Consider the following 14,303-nt stretch of genomic DNA (forward strand, 5'->3'; position numbering starts at 1 on the left):
CTTACGGCAGTAGTTCTCATGTCGTTGTCGGCCCTTACAGCAGTAGTTCTCATGTTGTTGTTGTCGGCCCTTACAGCAGTAGTTCTCATGTTGTTGTTGTTGTCGGCCCTTACAGCAGTAGTTCTCATGTCGTTGTGGGCCCTTACAGCAGTAGTTCTCATGTCGTTGTGGGCCCTTACAGCAGTAGTTCTCATGTCGTTGTGGGCCCTTACAACAGTAGTTCTCATGTCGTTGTCGGCCCTTACAGCAGTAGTTCTCATGTTGTTGTGGGCCCTTACAGCAGTAGTTCTCATGTCGTTGTCGGCCCTTACAGCAGTAGTTCTCATGTTGTTGTCGGCCCTTACGGCAGTAGTTCTCATGTCATTGTCGGCCCTTACGGCAGTAGTTCTCATGTCGTTGTGGGCCCTTACAGCAGTAGTTCTCATGTCGTTGTTGGCCCTTACAGCAGTAGTTCTCATGTTGTTGTTGTCGGCCCTTACAGCAGTAGTTCTCATGTCGTTGTGGGCCCTTACGGCAGTAGTTCTCATGTCGTTGTCGGCCCTTACAGCAGTAGTTCTCATGTTGTTGTTGTCGGCCCTTACAGCAGTAGTTCTCATGTTGTTGTTGTTGTCGGCCCTTACAGCAGTAGTTCTCATGTCGTTGTGGGCTCTTACGGCAGTAGTTCTCATGTCGTTGTCGGCCCTTACAGCAGTAGTTCTCATGTCGTTGTTGTCGGCCCTTACGGCAGTAGTTCTCATGTCGTTGTTGGCGGCCCTTACGGCAGTAGTTCTCATGTCGTTGCCGGCCCTTACGGCAGTAGTTCTCATGTCGTTGCCGGTCCTTATAGGTGTGTTGATGATGCAGTTTCACTCTGTTTGCACTCTATTCTTCAACATCTGGAGTTAAGATCTACATATGCCCGTGTCCTCTTTGTGGACTTTAGCTCAGCGTTTAACACCATCGTTCCTGTGAAGCTGATTGACACTCTACAGGAACTTGATGTTAGTACATCACTCTGTAAATGGATTTTAAATTTTCTATACAATAGGAGGTGGTTAAAATGGGTGACCATGTCTCACAGCCAAAGTTTTTGAACACTGGCGCCCCTCAGGGCTGCGTCCTTTCCCCACTTCTGTACTCTTTATATACACAATTCTGTCAATCACACACTAGTTCAGTCTTGTTGTTCAAGTTTGCAGACGATACCGCTGTTGTTGGTCTTATTACTAACGGAGATGAGTCTGACTACCGCAGAGAAGTGGAGGGGCTGGTGAAATGGTGTGAAAGCTTTAATTTGATACTCAACATCTCAAAAACCAAAGAACTGGTAGTGGATTTTAGAAGGTCCCCCAGTCCCCTCTCTGCGCTCTCCATTAATGGGGTGGAGGTGGAGAGGGTCACTTCCTTCCAGTTCCTTGGGACCACAATCCATGAATCCCTATCATGGGAGCTCAACACTAATATTAGGATCAGCAAAGCCCACCAGCGACTCCACTTTCTGCGGCAGCTCAAAAAGTTTAGAGTCAGCCGAGTTACCATGACCCACTTTTATAGGTCAACTATTGAAAGCCTGCTCACTTTTTCCATGCTTGTCTGGTTCGGTCACACAACCGCTCAGGACAAAACTAGGCTGGAAAGAGTAGTACGCAGAGCATCAAAAATCATAGGCTGTAGTCTCCCTTCACTTTCTTCACTCTTCTCCATCAGAATAATTAGGAAGGCAAAAAACATCATAGCAGATCACTCTCACCCTGCTCACGACCTCTTTAATCTCCTTCCATCTGGAAGAAGATAGAGGAGCATTAAGACCTCCACATCACGTTTCAGAGACAGCACCTACCCTCTGGCTATCAGAAATCTGAACTTGCACTAAAGATGTGTTAACAGCACTTTAACAACTGTATGCACTGTGCACTTTCTCTGTCTACTGTTTTACTGTCTGTCGGGTATGGTCTGCAGTACCACTGTCTGCTGGGATTGTTTATTGTTTGTTGTACATTGTCTGTTCTGTACTTATGATGTCTGTCCTTCATGTTTGGCTGTCTGAGAGTTGTACCAAGACAAATTCCTATCAACTTGTTGACATGGCAATAAATGTATTGAATTGTTGTGGGCCCTTACGGCAGTAGTTCTCATGTAGTTGTGGGCCCTTACGGCAGTAGTTCTCATGTCGTTGTCGGCCCTTACAGCAGTAGTTCTCATGTCGTTGTTGTCGGCCCTTACAGCAGTAGTTCTCATGTCGTTGTTGGCCCTTACAGCAGTAGTTCTCATGTCGTTGTCGGCCCTTACAGCAGTAGTTCTCATGTCGTTGTTGTCGGCCCTTACAGCAGTAGTTCTCATGTCGTTATGGGCCCTTACAGCAGTAGTTCTCATGTCGTTGTCGGCCCTTACAGCAGTAGTTCTCATGTCGTTGTTGTCGGCCCTTACGGCAGTAGTTCTCATGTCGTTGTGGGCCCTTACAGCAGTAGTTCTCATGTCGTTGTCGGCCCTTACAGCAGTAGTTCTCATGTCGTTGTCGGCCCTTACAGCAGTAGTTCTCATGTCGTTATGGGCCCTTACAGCAGTAGTTCTCATGTCGTTGTCGGCCCTTACAGCAGTAGTTCTCATGTCGTTGTTGTCGGCCCTTACGGCAGTAGTTCTCATGTCGTTGTTGTCGGCCCTTACAGCAGTAGTTCTCATGTCGTTGTGGGCCCTTACAGCAGTAGTTCTCATGTCGTTGTGGGCCCTTACAGCAGTAGTTCTCATGTCGTTGTCGGCCCTTACAGCAGTAGTTCTCATGTCGTTGTCGGCCCTTACAGCAGTAGTTCTCATGTCGTTGTCGGCCCTTACAGCAGTAGTTCTCATGTCGTTGTGGGCCCTTACGGCAGTAGTTCTCATGTCGTTGTCGGCCCTTACAGCAGTAGTTCTCATGTCGTTGTTGGCCCTTACAGCAGTAGTTCTCATGTCGTTGTCGGCCCTTACGGCAGTAGTTCTCATGTCGTTGTTGTCGGCCCTTACGGCAGTAGTTCTCATGTCGTTGTTGTCGGCCCTTACGGCAGTAGTTCTCATGTCGTTGTCGGCCCTTACAGCAGTAGTTCTCATGTCGTTGTCGGCCCTTACGGCAGTAGTTCTCATGTCGTTGTCGGCCCTTACGGCAGTAGTTCTCATGTCGTTGTGGGCCCTTACAGCAGTAGTTCTCATGTCGTTGTGGGCCCTTACGGCAGTAGTTCTCATGTCGTTGTTGTCGGCCCTTACGGCAGTAGTTCTCATGTCGTTGTCGGCCCTTACAGCAGTAGTTCTCATGTCGTTGTTGTCGGCCCTTACAGCAGTAGTTCTCATGTCGTTGTCGGCCCTTACAGCAGTAGTTCTCATGTCGTTGTGGGCCCTTACAGCAGTAGTTCTCATGTCGTTGTGGGCCCTTACAGCAGTAGTTCTCATGTCGTTGTCGGCCCTTACAGCAGTAGTTCTCATGTCGTTGTTGGCCCTTACAGCAGTAGTTCTCATGTCGTTGTGGGCCCTTACAGCAGTAGTTCTCATGTCGTCGCCGGCCCTTACGGCAGTAGTTCTCATGTAGTTGCCGTCTCTGTGTAAACTAACCTTCTACTTCACCCGCCGATGTTTGCATCCTTATGATTTCATCAACAAATATTCCGAACTTCCCATAAACAATATTTCCCTGCAGCGCTCACTGTTCCTAAGCAGACAGAACGGAGGCCAACAGCTCCTGGTTGATGAGCAGCAGTGCCGTGCTGTAGTACAGTACAGTACAGTGCATGTGTTTATAGTGAACCATTCGGAGGCACATACAGAGTCTGCCCCATAACGGATTCTCTTTGTTCCACTCTGGGAAGTCAACATCAAACTTCATTGAAAACAATAATGCATAAATATGAATTTCTGTATTGAAATGGTATTAGATAGGGACGATGTAATTAACTATAGTTCCAATAAGGACATGAAACTGATACTGTAAAGAGAGTTAAGAACTAGTGTCTAGTTGGGTGTTTCCTTTACAGTGTAATTAATAATAATAATAATAATAATAGACATATGTTAGTAGCTTCTTCCTAGTTTCACATCTTTTTTCCACAGCTGTATAACTGCTGTCATTGTACCAGTATACAACACTGGACACAACACTTTTTGTAACTTGTTTCGGGGGCAGAACTTTTTTTAGGCCTATAAAAATAACTCCGGCTTAAGTGTGTTTATTTTGTCCTTGCATAACTGTCCCTGCGATTCACTTAGCCTAGCGTGTTTATTATTGTAAGGACGTTCCAGGTTGGTCTTTTTCATTACAGCGAGCGATTCTCCACACACAAGGCAAACTGGCATGCCCTTTACTTGTGTCAACAAAGAAGTAATCATCAGTCCATTTTTCTTGGAAAACACGACATTCATTATCAACCTTTCGTTTCTTGCCGGATGCCATGCTAGCCGTCAATGGTTAGATTTAGAAATGACACTGCGACTTGTTTAGGCTACCCCAATGTGACCCTCAACATTCCAAAGTAAACAAAAAGGAAATTAACCTTTTTCTCCTTAATTCATTTTGGTCAAAAGTTGTCACTTATGCTTGTATAACTATATTGTAGGCTAGGCTATATGCTTTGTTAACTTATTTTTATTATTTTACTTTTTATTTTTGCCCTTGTCTCCGCGGGCCGGATAAAAGGCTTTGGCGGCCGTACGGTCCCCACCCCTGATCTAGGAGGTACTGGTTGAGACTGGGTGGAATGTACCACTGGGCTGGTACTGGTTGAGTGGAATGTACCACTGGGCTGGTACTGGTGGAGTGGAATGTACCACTGGGCTGGTACTGGTGGAGTGGAATGTACCACTGGGCTGGTAGAGTAGAGGGAGGGGGGGCAGGTGATAAAGACCCTGTCCACTGAAGAACTCCCCCCGCTGATACCTGAGCTGGCCCTCATAAAGAGCACAATCAAACGTGGACCAATAGAAAGGCAGGCTGGGTGTCAGGTGATCGTACTGCTGTTGGCCCCTGCTTATCTTCTCCGTTGGTCTGATCAGTTGCCCCGTCTGCACGTCTTCACACGTGACGACCATGCTAGGCACTGTACAACACACACACACACACACACACACACACACAGAACACACACACACACACAGAACAGACCCCCTCTCACCTCCACCCAGCTCCAGGTCCTCCTCTGGCTCCTCCCCCTGGGCGGGGGGCTCCCCGGTGGTGCAGCGGTAGCCCTTCCTCTTCAGGAGGTGACAGATCAGGACCCCCAGGAGCCCCAGCAGGAAGAACACTGGCACCAGCACGAAGGCGATGTACTCCGGGTTGGTCTCCCCGCCGCCGGCCCCGCCGGGGCCCGCCGGCCTGGTGGTCTGCCCCGCTGCAGGGGCCCAACGGACAACACGTTACTCACCTTCACACCGAGACCCCCACCAGGGTGGAGGAGGACCCCCACCAGGGTGGAGGTGGACCCCCACCAGGGTGGAGGTGGAGGTGGATGAATGGGTGAGGAACACAACTACACCGGGTGTGGCCGACACCAAGGGTGGGAATTGAACCCTAGAACGCTGGCAATGTTCTTATCGTTAGTTATCCAGTAACATAACACACACTGTTCCATAAGGCTCTGTTAGTTATCCAGTAACATAACACACACTGTCCCATACGGCTCTGTCAGTTAGTGGACATTTTTATTGATGTTTTAACGTAAGCAGGGTCAAAGACCACTTGTGTCACGCCCTGCAGAGACAAGGAGGTTCTCTAGACCACAGGAGAGGAGTGAGAGGCGGAGGGGGGGGGGGGCCGAGAGCTGACGATGTCAGAGGTCACACAGACTCGTCTAGAACCATAATAACACCGACCGTACATCGGCTGTGTTCCTGTCGTAAGCTTTGTCTGTTACTCTTAATGTAAAAGAAATCTATCGAAAAAATATCATCGCAACATTGGCTGATCCAGATAGAAGAATGCCCAAGCTCAAGCCCTGCTTGAGCTGCTGCCCCCGCGACCCGACCCCGGATAAGCGGACGACGATGAGGATGAGGATAGAAGAATATTACTGGTTTGCACTTTTTCATCTGGCAGACACTTTCATCACGACTTTGTTAGATGAGGTCATTCACTAGGAGGTAGGGCCCGGCCTTGAGGGGGCCGGCCTTTGGCTTACAAGCTCCCCTCAAACCAGGGGCCCGCCCAAAGGCTCCCCTCACACCAGGGGCCCCACCCAATGGCCCCTCACACCAGGGGCCCACCCAAAGGCCCCTCAGACCAGGGCCCCACCCAGAGGCCCCTCAAACCAGGGGCCCTACCCAGAGGCCCCCCTCACACCAGGGGCCCCACCCAGAGGCCCCCCTCAAACCAGGGGCCCCACCCAGAGGCCCCCCTCACACCAGGGGCCCCACCCAGAGGCCCCCCTCAAACCAGGGGCCCCACCCAAAGGCCCCTCAAACCAGGGGCCCACCCAAAGGCCCCCCTCACACCAGGGGCCCCACCCAATGGCCCCTCACACCAGGGGCCCCACCCAGAGGCCCCTCACACCAGGGGCCCACCAAGAGGCCCCCCTCAAACCAGGGCCCCACCCAGAGGCCCCCCTCACACCAGGGGCCCCACCCAGAGGCCCCCCTCACACCAGGGGCCCCACCCAGAGGCCCCCCTCACACCAGGGGCCCCACCCAGAGGCCCCCCTCACACCAGGGGCCCACCCAGAGGCCCCCCTCACACCAGGGGCCCACCCAGAGGCCCCCCTCACACCAGGGGCCCACCCAGAGGCCCCCCTCACACCAGGGGCCCCACCCAGAGGCCCCCCTCACACCAGGGGCCCCACCCAGAGGCCCCCCTCAAACCAGGGGCCCCACCCAGAGGCCCCCTCACACCAGGGGCCCACCCAGAGGCCCCCCTCACACCAGGGGCCCACCCAGAGGCCCCCCTCACACCAGGGGCCCACCCAGAGGCCCCCCTCACACCAGGGCCCCACCCAGAGGCCCCCCTCACACCAGGGGCCCCACCCAGAGGCCCCCTCACACCAGGGCCCCACCCAGAGGCCCCCCTCACACCAGGGGCCCCACCCAAAGGCCCCTCAAACCAGGGGCCCACCCAAAGGCCCCCCTCACACCAGGGGCCCCACCCAATGGCCCCTCACACCAGGGGCCCACCCAGAGGCCCCTCACACCAGGGGCCCACCAAGAGGCCCCCCTCAAACCAGGGCCCCACCCAGAGGCCCCCCTCACACCAGGGGCCCCACCCAGAGGCCCCCCTCACACCAGGGGCCCCACCCAGAGGCCCCCCTCACACCAGGGGCCCACCCAGAGGCCCCTCACACCAGGGGCCCACCCAGAGGCCCCCCTCACACCAGGGGCCCACCCAGAGGCCCCCCTCACACCAGGGGCCCACCCAGAGGCCCCCCTCAAACCTGGGGCCCCACCCAGAGGCAGTCTGTGGGTCCGGCCCCAGGGCCCCTGAGTGGCCCTCTGTCTCCTGGTTATAAATAGACAGCGATGCTGGGCCGTGTTAATCCAGCTGCTATTAAAAGCAGCATGACTGGAAGCTGATCTCTGCTGGAGAGCAGTGGATGAAACACACTTCAGTGTGTTCCCTCACGGCACTAAAGGAGGAAGACGACCGAAAGACAAACCAGAAGGACAGAGTGAGAGGAAGAGCGAGGTAGAGCAAGAGAGAGAGAGAGAGAGAGAGTACTGCGGACATTGTGAAAGTCTTCAAGTGTGTGTGTGCGTGTGTGTCACAGGTAGAGGTAGAGAGGTAGAGAGAGAGGTAGAGAGAGGTAGAGAGAGGTAGAGAGCGGTAGAGAGAGGTAGAGAGAGAGAGGTAGAGAGAGGTAGAGAGCGGTAGAGAGGTAGAGAGGTAGAGAGAGAGAGGTAGAGAGCGGTAGAGAGAGATAGAGAGAGAGGAAGAGAGGTAGAGAGAGATAGAGAGGTAGAGAGGTAGAAGCCATTCAGTGTTTTCCAAAGGACACGATGGGAGGAGGGGTTCTAGTCCCAATAACGGACTAGCAGGTATCAACATCACCCATGTTAATATTCATGTTAATATTCATCATCACTATATTTCAACCTCACCCATGTTAATATTCATGTTAATATTCATCATCACTATATCTCAACCTCACCCATGTTAATATTCATGTTAATATTCATCATCACTATATGTTAAAATGAGGGAATGGCGTGTAGTTCAACATTGCAACAAAGTTGCACATCTAGTCGCAATTTAAACAACTGCGCGCACACACACACACACACACACACACACACACACACACACACACACACACACACACACACACACACACACACACACACACACACACACACACACACACACACACACACACACACACACACACACACACACACACAGAAGTGGCCCCGCTCTGTGTTGGCGTTCAGTCAACAGAGACCAGAGACCACAGAGACCACAGAGACCTCAGACCACAGAGACCAAGGAGACCACAGAGACCACAGAGACCACAGAGACCACAGAGACCTCAGAGACCACAGAGACCACAGAGACCTCAGAGACCACAGAGACCACAGAGACCACAGAGACCTCAGAGACCTCAGAGACCACAGAGACCACAGAGACCACAGAGACCTCAGAGACCTCAGAGACCAGAGACCAGTGACCACAGAGACCTCAGAGACCACAGAGACCAGAGACCACAGAGACCACAGAGACCACAGAGACCACAGAGACCACAGAGACCACAGAGACCACAGAGACCTCAGAGACCTCAGAGACCACAGAGACCACAGAGACCACAGAGACCTCAGAGACCTCAGAGACCAGAGACCAGTGACCACAGAGACCTCAGAGACCACAGAGACCAGAGACCACAGAGACCACAGAGACCACAGAGACCTCAGAGACCACGCCCTGTAACCCGCTGAGAGTCTGTAGCTCTAGTCTGCTCCAGCTCTGAGCCCGGCTCTAGAGAGGAGTCAGAGCTAGAGGGGGAGGGGGGCGCTCTGGAGGTCAGGGATGCCTACGGGACTCCATGTGACCCCCCTCCTCTGGGACCTCCACTGGCTCCCTGTAGTAGCACGCATCAGATTCAAGATGATGGTACTGGCATACAAGACGGTCGATGGAACTGCCCCTGCCTACCTCCCAGCCTTGGTCAAACCACACACCCCAGCTCGATCCCTCCGCTCAACTACCTCAGCTGGACGCCTGGTACCGCCGTCACTAAGAGCAGCCAAAGGTCGACCAGCAAAGTCACAACTCTTCTCTTTTTAGGCACCCTAATGCTGGAACGAGCTCCCGGCCGACGCCAGGACCGCAGAGTCGCTCTCCAGCTTCCACTAGAGACTCCAGTCTCACCTGTTCAGAGTTAACCTGGACTCTGAACAGCCACCGACCTGCCACTCTCAACTGGTACTTGGTCGTGTATCATCTTACCCTAGCTATTTCTGTTCTATCCTACCCTAGCTATCTCTGTTCTATCCTACCCTAGCTATCTCTGTTCTATCTTACCCTAGCTATCTCTGTTCTATCCTACCCTAGCTATCTCTGTTCTATCCTACCCTAGCTATCTCTGTTCTATCTTACCCTAGCTATCTCTGTTCTATCTTACCCTAGCTATCTCTGTTCTATCTTACCCTAGCTATCTCTGTTCTATCTTACCCTAGCTATCTCTGTTCTATCCTACCCTAGCTATCTTTGTATACAGGGAATGGGTTACCTAGCAGTAATTTGTGCATGGCACTTGTACCGAGTCTACCGAGATATATTGTTGTTTCTAAACTTACTTATTGTAAGTCGCTTTGGATAAAAGCGTCTTCTAAATGCCCTGAATGTAGGACTGCGGACGGCAGCGGTCCAAAGTACAACCTTTGGGCTCAAACCCTCCTGCCCGTAGTCCTTCACGTGTTCGACCGTGGACACAGAGGTCATTGATGTGAATGGATGGGCGGGTCCACCGAGATAGGAAGCGCCTGGTCACACATCATCACGACCCTGATGTCCCAATCCGTCTACACATGAGGAAACGATAAGAACGCAGAATACTATAGAGCAATTAACACCGTCCTCATTGACACAGACTGTGATGAAACACACACACACACACACACACACACACACACACACACACACACACACACACACACACACACACACACACACACACACACACACACACACACACACACACACACACACACACACACACACACACACACGGCGGTCGGAGACTAGGAGGTTCCCAGGCCAACGCTGGGGTCCTGAACCGCCGGTCAAGGCATTCCAGCGTGACAACACAATGCAGCCTTTGTGTGCGCTCCGTGCACGTCACTTGTGCACAGTGCGTGTGTGAGTTAGTAAGTCAGGGACGTGAGCCACAGCACTGCCTCGCTATACACCGCTCACAAACCCACGTCTGAATGCTTCATAGGTCTGGCCCCCGAGCCACTGTGCCCAGCCCCCCCAGTGGCTCATCTATATCAACATGGTGATCGAGTCCTTTGTCCCCTCGGTGAACTCCGTAGCCTGACAGCCGCTCCGCCTCGCACCAACCCGGATATGGAGGATCCAGGGTGCATTCCAAACCTCCCCGTACGCCCTACTGCTGTTCACCTACTGCTCTCTGTTCACCTACTGCTCTGTTCACTACCACTCTGTTCACTACTGCTCTCTATTCACTACTGCTCTGGTCACTACTGCTGTTCACCTACTGCTCTCTGTTCACTACCGTTGTTCACTACTGCTCTGTTCACTACCGCTCTCTGTTCACTACCGCTCTCTGTTCACTACCGCTCTCTGTTCACTACTGCTCTCTGTTCACTACCGCTCTCTATTCACTACTGCTCTCTGTTCACTACCGCTCTCTATTCACTACTGCTCTCTGTTCACTACTGCTCTGTTCACTACTGCTCTCTGTTCACTACTGCTCTGTTCACTAATGCTCTCTCTGTTCACTACTGCTCTCTCTGTTCACTACTGCTCTCTCTGTTCACTACTGCTCTGTTCACTACTGCTCTCTCTGTTCACTACTGCTCTGTTCATTAGAACCTCGGGAGACCAGCAGGAGCAGGAGCTGTGTGGAGCAGAGTCACTGAGAGGTGTGCATCTTAAATGTACGTCTAGTGGCGTTGTCCAAGAATCTCAACTTCACTTCTGTCTAATACTCCATGTAGCTACAGGCCCAGGGGCGACTGGGTGGAACATTTAGAGGACCACTAAAGAACCTCTACAGTACAGTCTGCTTCAGCCACCCATGAGGAAAGGGAATCCAGTCCAAGGTTAAGAGGAAACCCTTCCAGGTCAAACAGGATATTGGGGGTGGGGAAGGACAGGGTTAATGGAGGAACTATAAGAGGTTGTCCCGAACAATGTCATTAATAGCATTCCTTATCGGAGCGTTAGGCCCTGATTGGAATGTAATGGCTGTCAGCCAAATACTCGCTTTCAAGGAAATTAGCCGACAGGATAATGGTATCGTTTTTGATTTCTTTCTAGCAATGCTTTTGAAATGAGAATGATGCAAAGAAACCTTAAAAGACAGTAGCAGTTCAACCGTGAAGGAAGAAATGTAGGGTAGTGTAGCATCAATCAGACATCAAACTGTTTAGAAATGTGCACATCTGCTGTATATATGTGACAGTTTATTTATTTCACTTCCAGAGAATGTTCCATTTCCTCAGAAGACAGGAAATCGCATGTTGCAGGGAGTTCCACGTTCCAATGGGTCACTAAAAAAAACTTAGTTCAAGATAGACGTTTGCCATTGGATATTAACTGGAAGATGTTTTGTCGTATTTGTTATTTAGGGTTACAGAGTTGTCTTTGGATATTGCAGACATAGTGTACAATATTGCTATCCGATTGTAGCGGCACTTGTTTCGTTTCAACCTTTTCTTCTGTGCCACTCGTTGGAGTCTTAAAGAGGAAGTACCATGGGGTATCATCAAGTTTACACCCACAAGTAAAATCCCTTCACAAACCGCAAATATCCGCCCTTCTCTCTAGAGAAGAAGTGAATTCGAATGACAAAATATTTGCGTCTATTCGCCTCTTTTCCATTGAGGTAATGGGTCGTGCCTCAGCTTCTGGTGTGGAGCCACCTTAGGGTCGCCAAACACAGCAGATGTTCTGATGTTCAGACATCAACATAGATCTCTGCAGTCTCCCAAAACCCACAGACAGTGGATTTGTTGTATTTTTAATGACAACGTCCCAGCTAGTTAGCTCATTTTTGTATGCGTTAAAATTTTTAACACAATTATTATGAATAAACTAGTCCCTCATTGGCTCCTATACTGATAACAATTCCTAATACAATTGGTTTAACCATTGGATAAGGATTATGGTTATAATATCATATTCAAGATTACAAGTTATTAGAACATCAACAATGTTGTAACTGTAAGTAAAACATGGACGGTGACGTTGGCATGACAAAGGCTGGGCTGGTCGAGGTCACTCAAAGCCAAAACAAACTAATCCCTGGCAAATGTAAACTACTTTAAAGCTTTTCTACTTTCAAGACCAGGGTGGGAAGTGTTGACACAGAACACTAGCTTATATTGAGATCCTCACAACAGGTTGGGGTACTTACGCTGGCTTTCACTGGTGACTAGAATCATCTCTCCCCCAAAGCCATAACCAATCCCCTGTCGGATCCATCTTCACCACTTTGCTCCTGCCCAGAACAGTTTACACCCAAGGACTCCCAGTGCTCTACGCTCAGTCTGTGAGCTTCACAGCAGTGGCAACAGAGAATCTAAACCTGTGGTCACTATTGGAGAAAACAGCCCAGCCATGGCAGCTCGTATCAAGCATCGTGTACTTGTGTCGGACAGAACAAAGACACACCTATAAGTGCTACTACACACTTGTTTGGAATAGAATGCTTGTCAATGGATTACCAACTGCCCAATTTCAGAATGTGTGTACTCACAAAAGCATGGCTGATTCACATCTCGACTTAGACAATGCCAACAATTAATCTTGGCAAACACGACAACTCCTTTAAGACCAGCAGTGAATCTCTGCTTGCATCAACCAGAAACCAATAATACCATGCAACCCTACACAACTCATTCAGATACCAGTCATCTGCATTAAGCAGAACTCAGCCATGATATTTAGGATTAGCTGTTGGAGCTGCATGCAGTCACTACTGCACTGCTGCTCAGGTGAAGCTAAGGGGAAGAGGATCATCAACGCTGACTGATTCATCCTCCTCTGACTCTAGAACATCAGATCAGGCAGGACCAGAAACAATCTGTCAAATAGAGGAAGGGTTGGACTGTAGTAACTATACCAAAACTACATTGAGCTGACCCTCATGTGTTACCTATAGCAAGCACACACACACACACACAGTCATTTTTCTTACGCATTTTACGGAATCAGAAAGCATATAGACCTGTCATTCAACTTTTACAGTGACTAGTTATTCTGAACCACACACAAATAGACACCATTTCCCCAGGCGCACTGCAGAGACTGCCCAGAGGATTTGAACAGCATCTCCTGTGTTCTCAAAGCATGACACTAATCCAATGGTCAGGGAAGAAGTTCAAAAGCATATGGTAGATAGTGTAACATTCTGCAGTTTACCGGCATTATCGGGTGGGTTGTACTTCAAGTGTGATCCCCAGCCTCACCTCAGCGGTCTAAAGATACTAAAGGATACTATGATACTAAATGACCAAATTACTAAACCACTAAATTACTAAATGACCTAACAATGACATGGATGTGTTGGGATCGCCACTCAGATCCATTCTGGGGAGATGTCTCTACCGTGAATGATACTTTTTGTCTATTTGTTTTTCTTTAGGTTAGTAATCTATGTCGCACACACTAAAAAAAGCCATCCAAATAGATAGAAAAGCAAAGGACGATTGAAGCAGGTTGGTGTTTTTAACGCGTATAGTTCCAGGATCCTTTGCGTTAAACGAAATAAATTCATAACAGTAAGAAGATAAACATTGCGCTTGCTGAACGATAAATCCAACTTTTCCCGGAACCACCGGGGATCCTGTCCACCCTCCACGTAAACACTGAACAACCCCTGGATTCTGCACGTTAACGTCAAACTATGAGCGAACACAGGAACCGGGGCGACACCGTCCACCACGGGGATCTTACCGTCCACCACGGGGATCTTACCGTCCACCACGGGGATCTGGTCGTGGGGCGAATTGTTTTTATTTAAAATAGTAACACAGTAACACAAGGAGCAACAAGGAAAAACACATTAAAACCAACTCACGAGTCACGACGAGCACCGCTCCTTTGGATTCAGCCATCGATCCGCCAGGCAGAGAGGAGCCGCTGCTGACAACTGAGTGGTTAGGGTGGTGTGTGTGTGTGTGTGTGTGTGTGTGTGTGGGGG

General features: G+C 50.3%; 1 protein-coding gene across 1 annotated transcript in view; it reads right to left on the reverse strand.

Annotated features, from left to right (window-relative positions):
• Positions 1-14,303, reverse strand: part of rell1 (RELT like 1) — a 30,797-nt gene extending 16,494 nt beyond the window's left edge. The window contains exons 1-2 of the mRNA XM_084487602.1: positions 14,181-14,303; positions 5,109-5,324 (exon numbers count right to left, since the gene is read on the reverse strand). Coding sequence (XP_084343728.1) covers positions 5,109-5,324; positions 14,181-14,217 — 253 coding nt within the window. The 5' untranslated portion in view covers positions 14,218-14,303. The remainder of the gene's footprint in view (positions 1-5,108; positions 5,325-14,180) is intronic.

Source organism: Micromesistius poutassou, assembly GCF_964030765.1.
Source record: "Micromesistius poutassou genome assembly, chromosome: 23".
Taxonomy (NCBI): domain Eukaryota; kingdom Metazoa; phylum Chordata; class Actinopteri; order Gadiformes; family Gadidae; genus Micromesistius; species Micromesistius poutassou.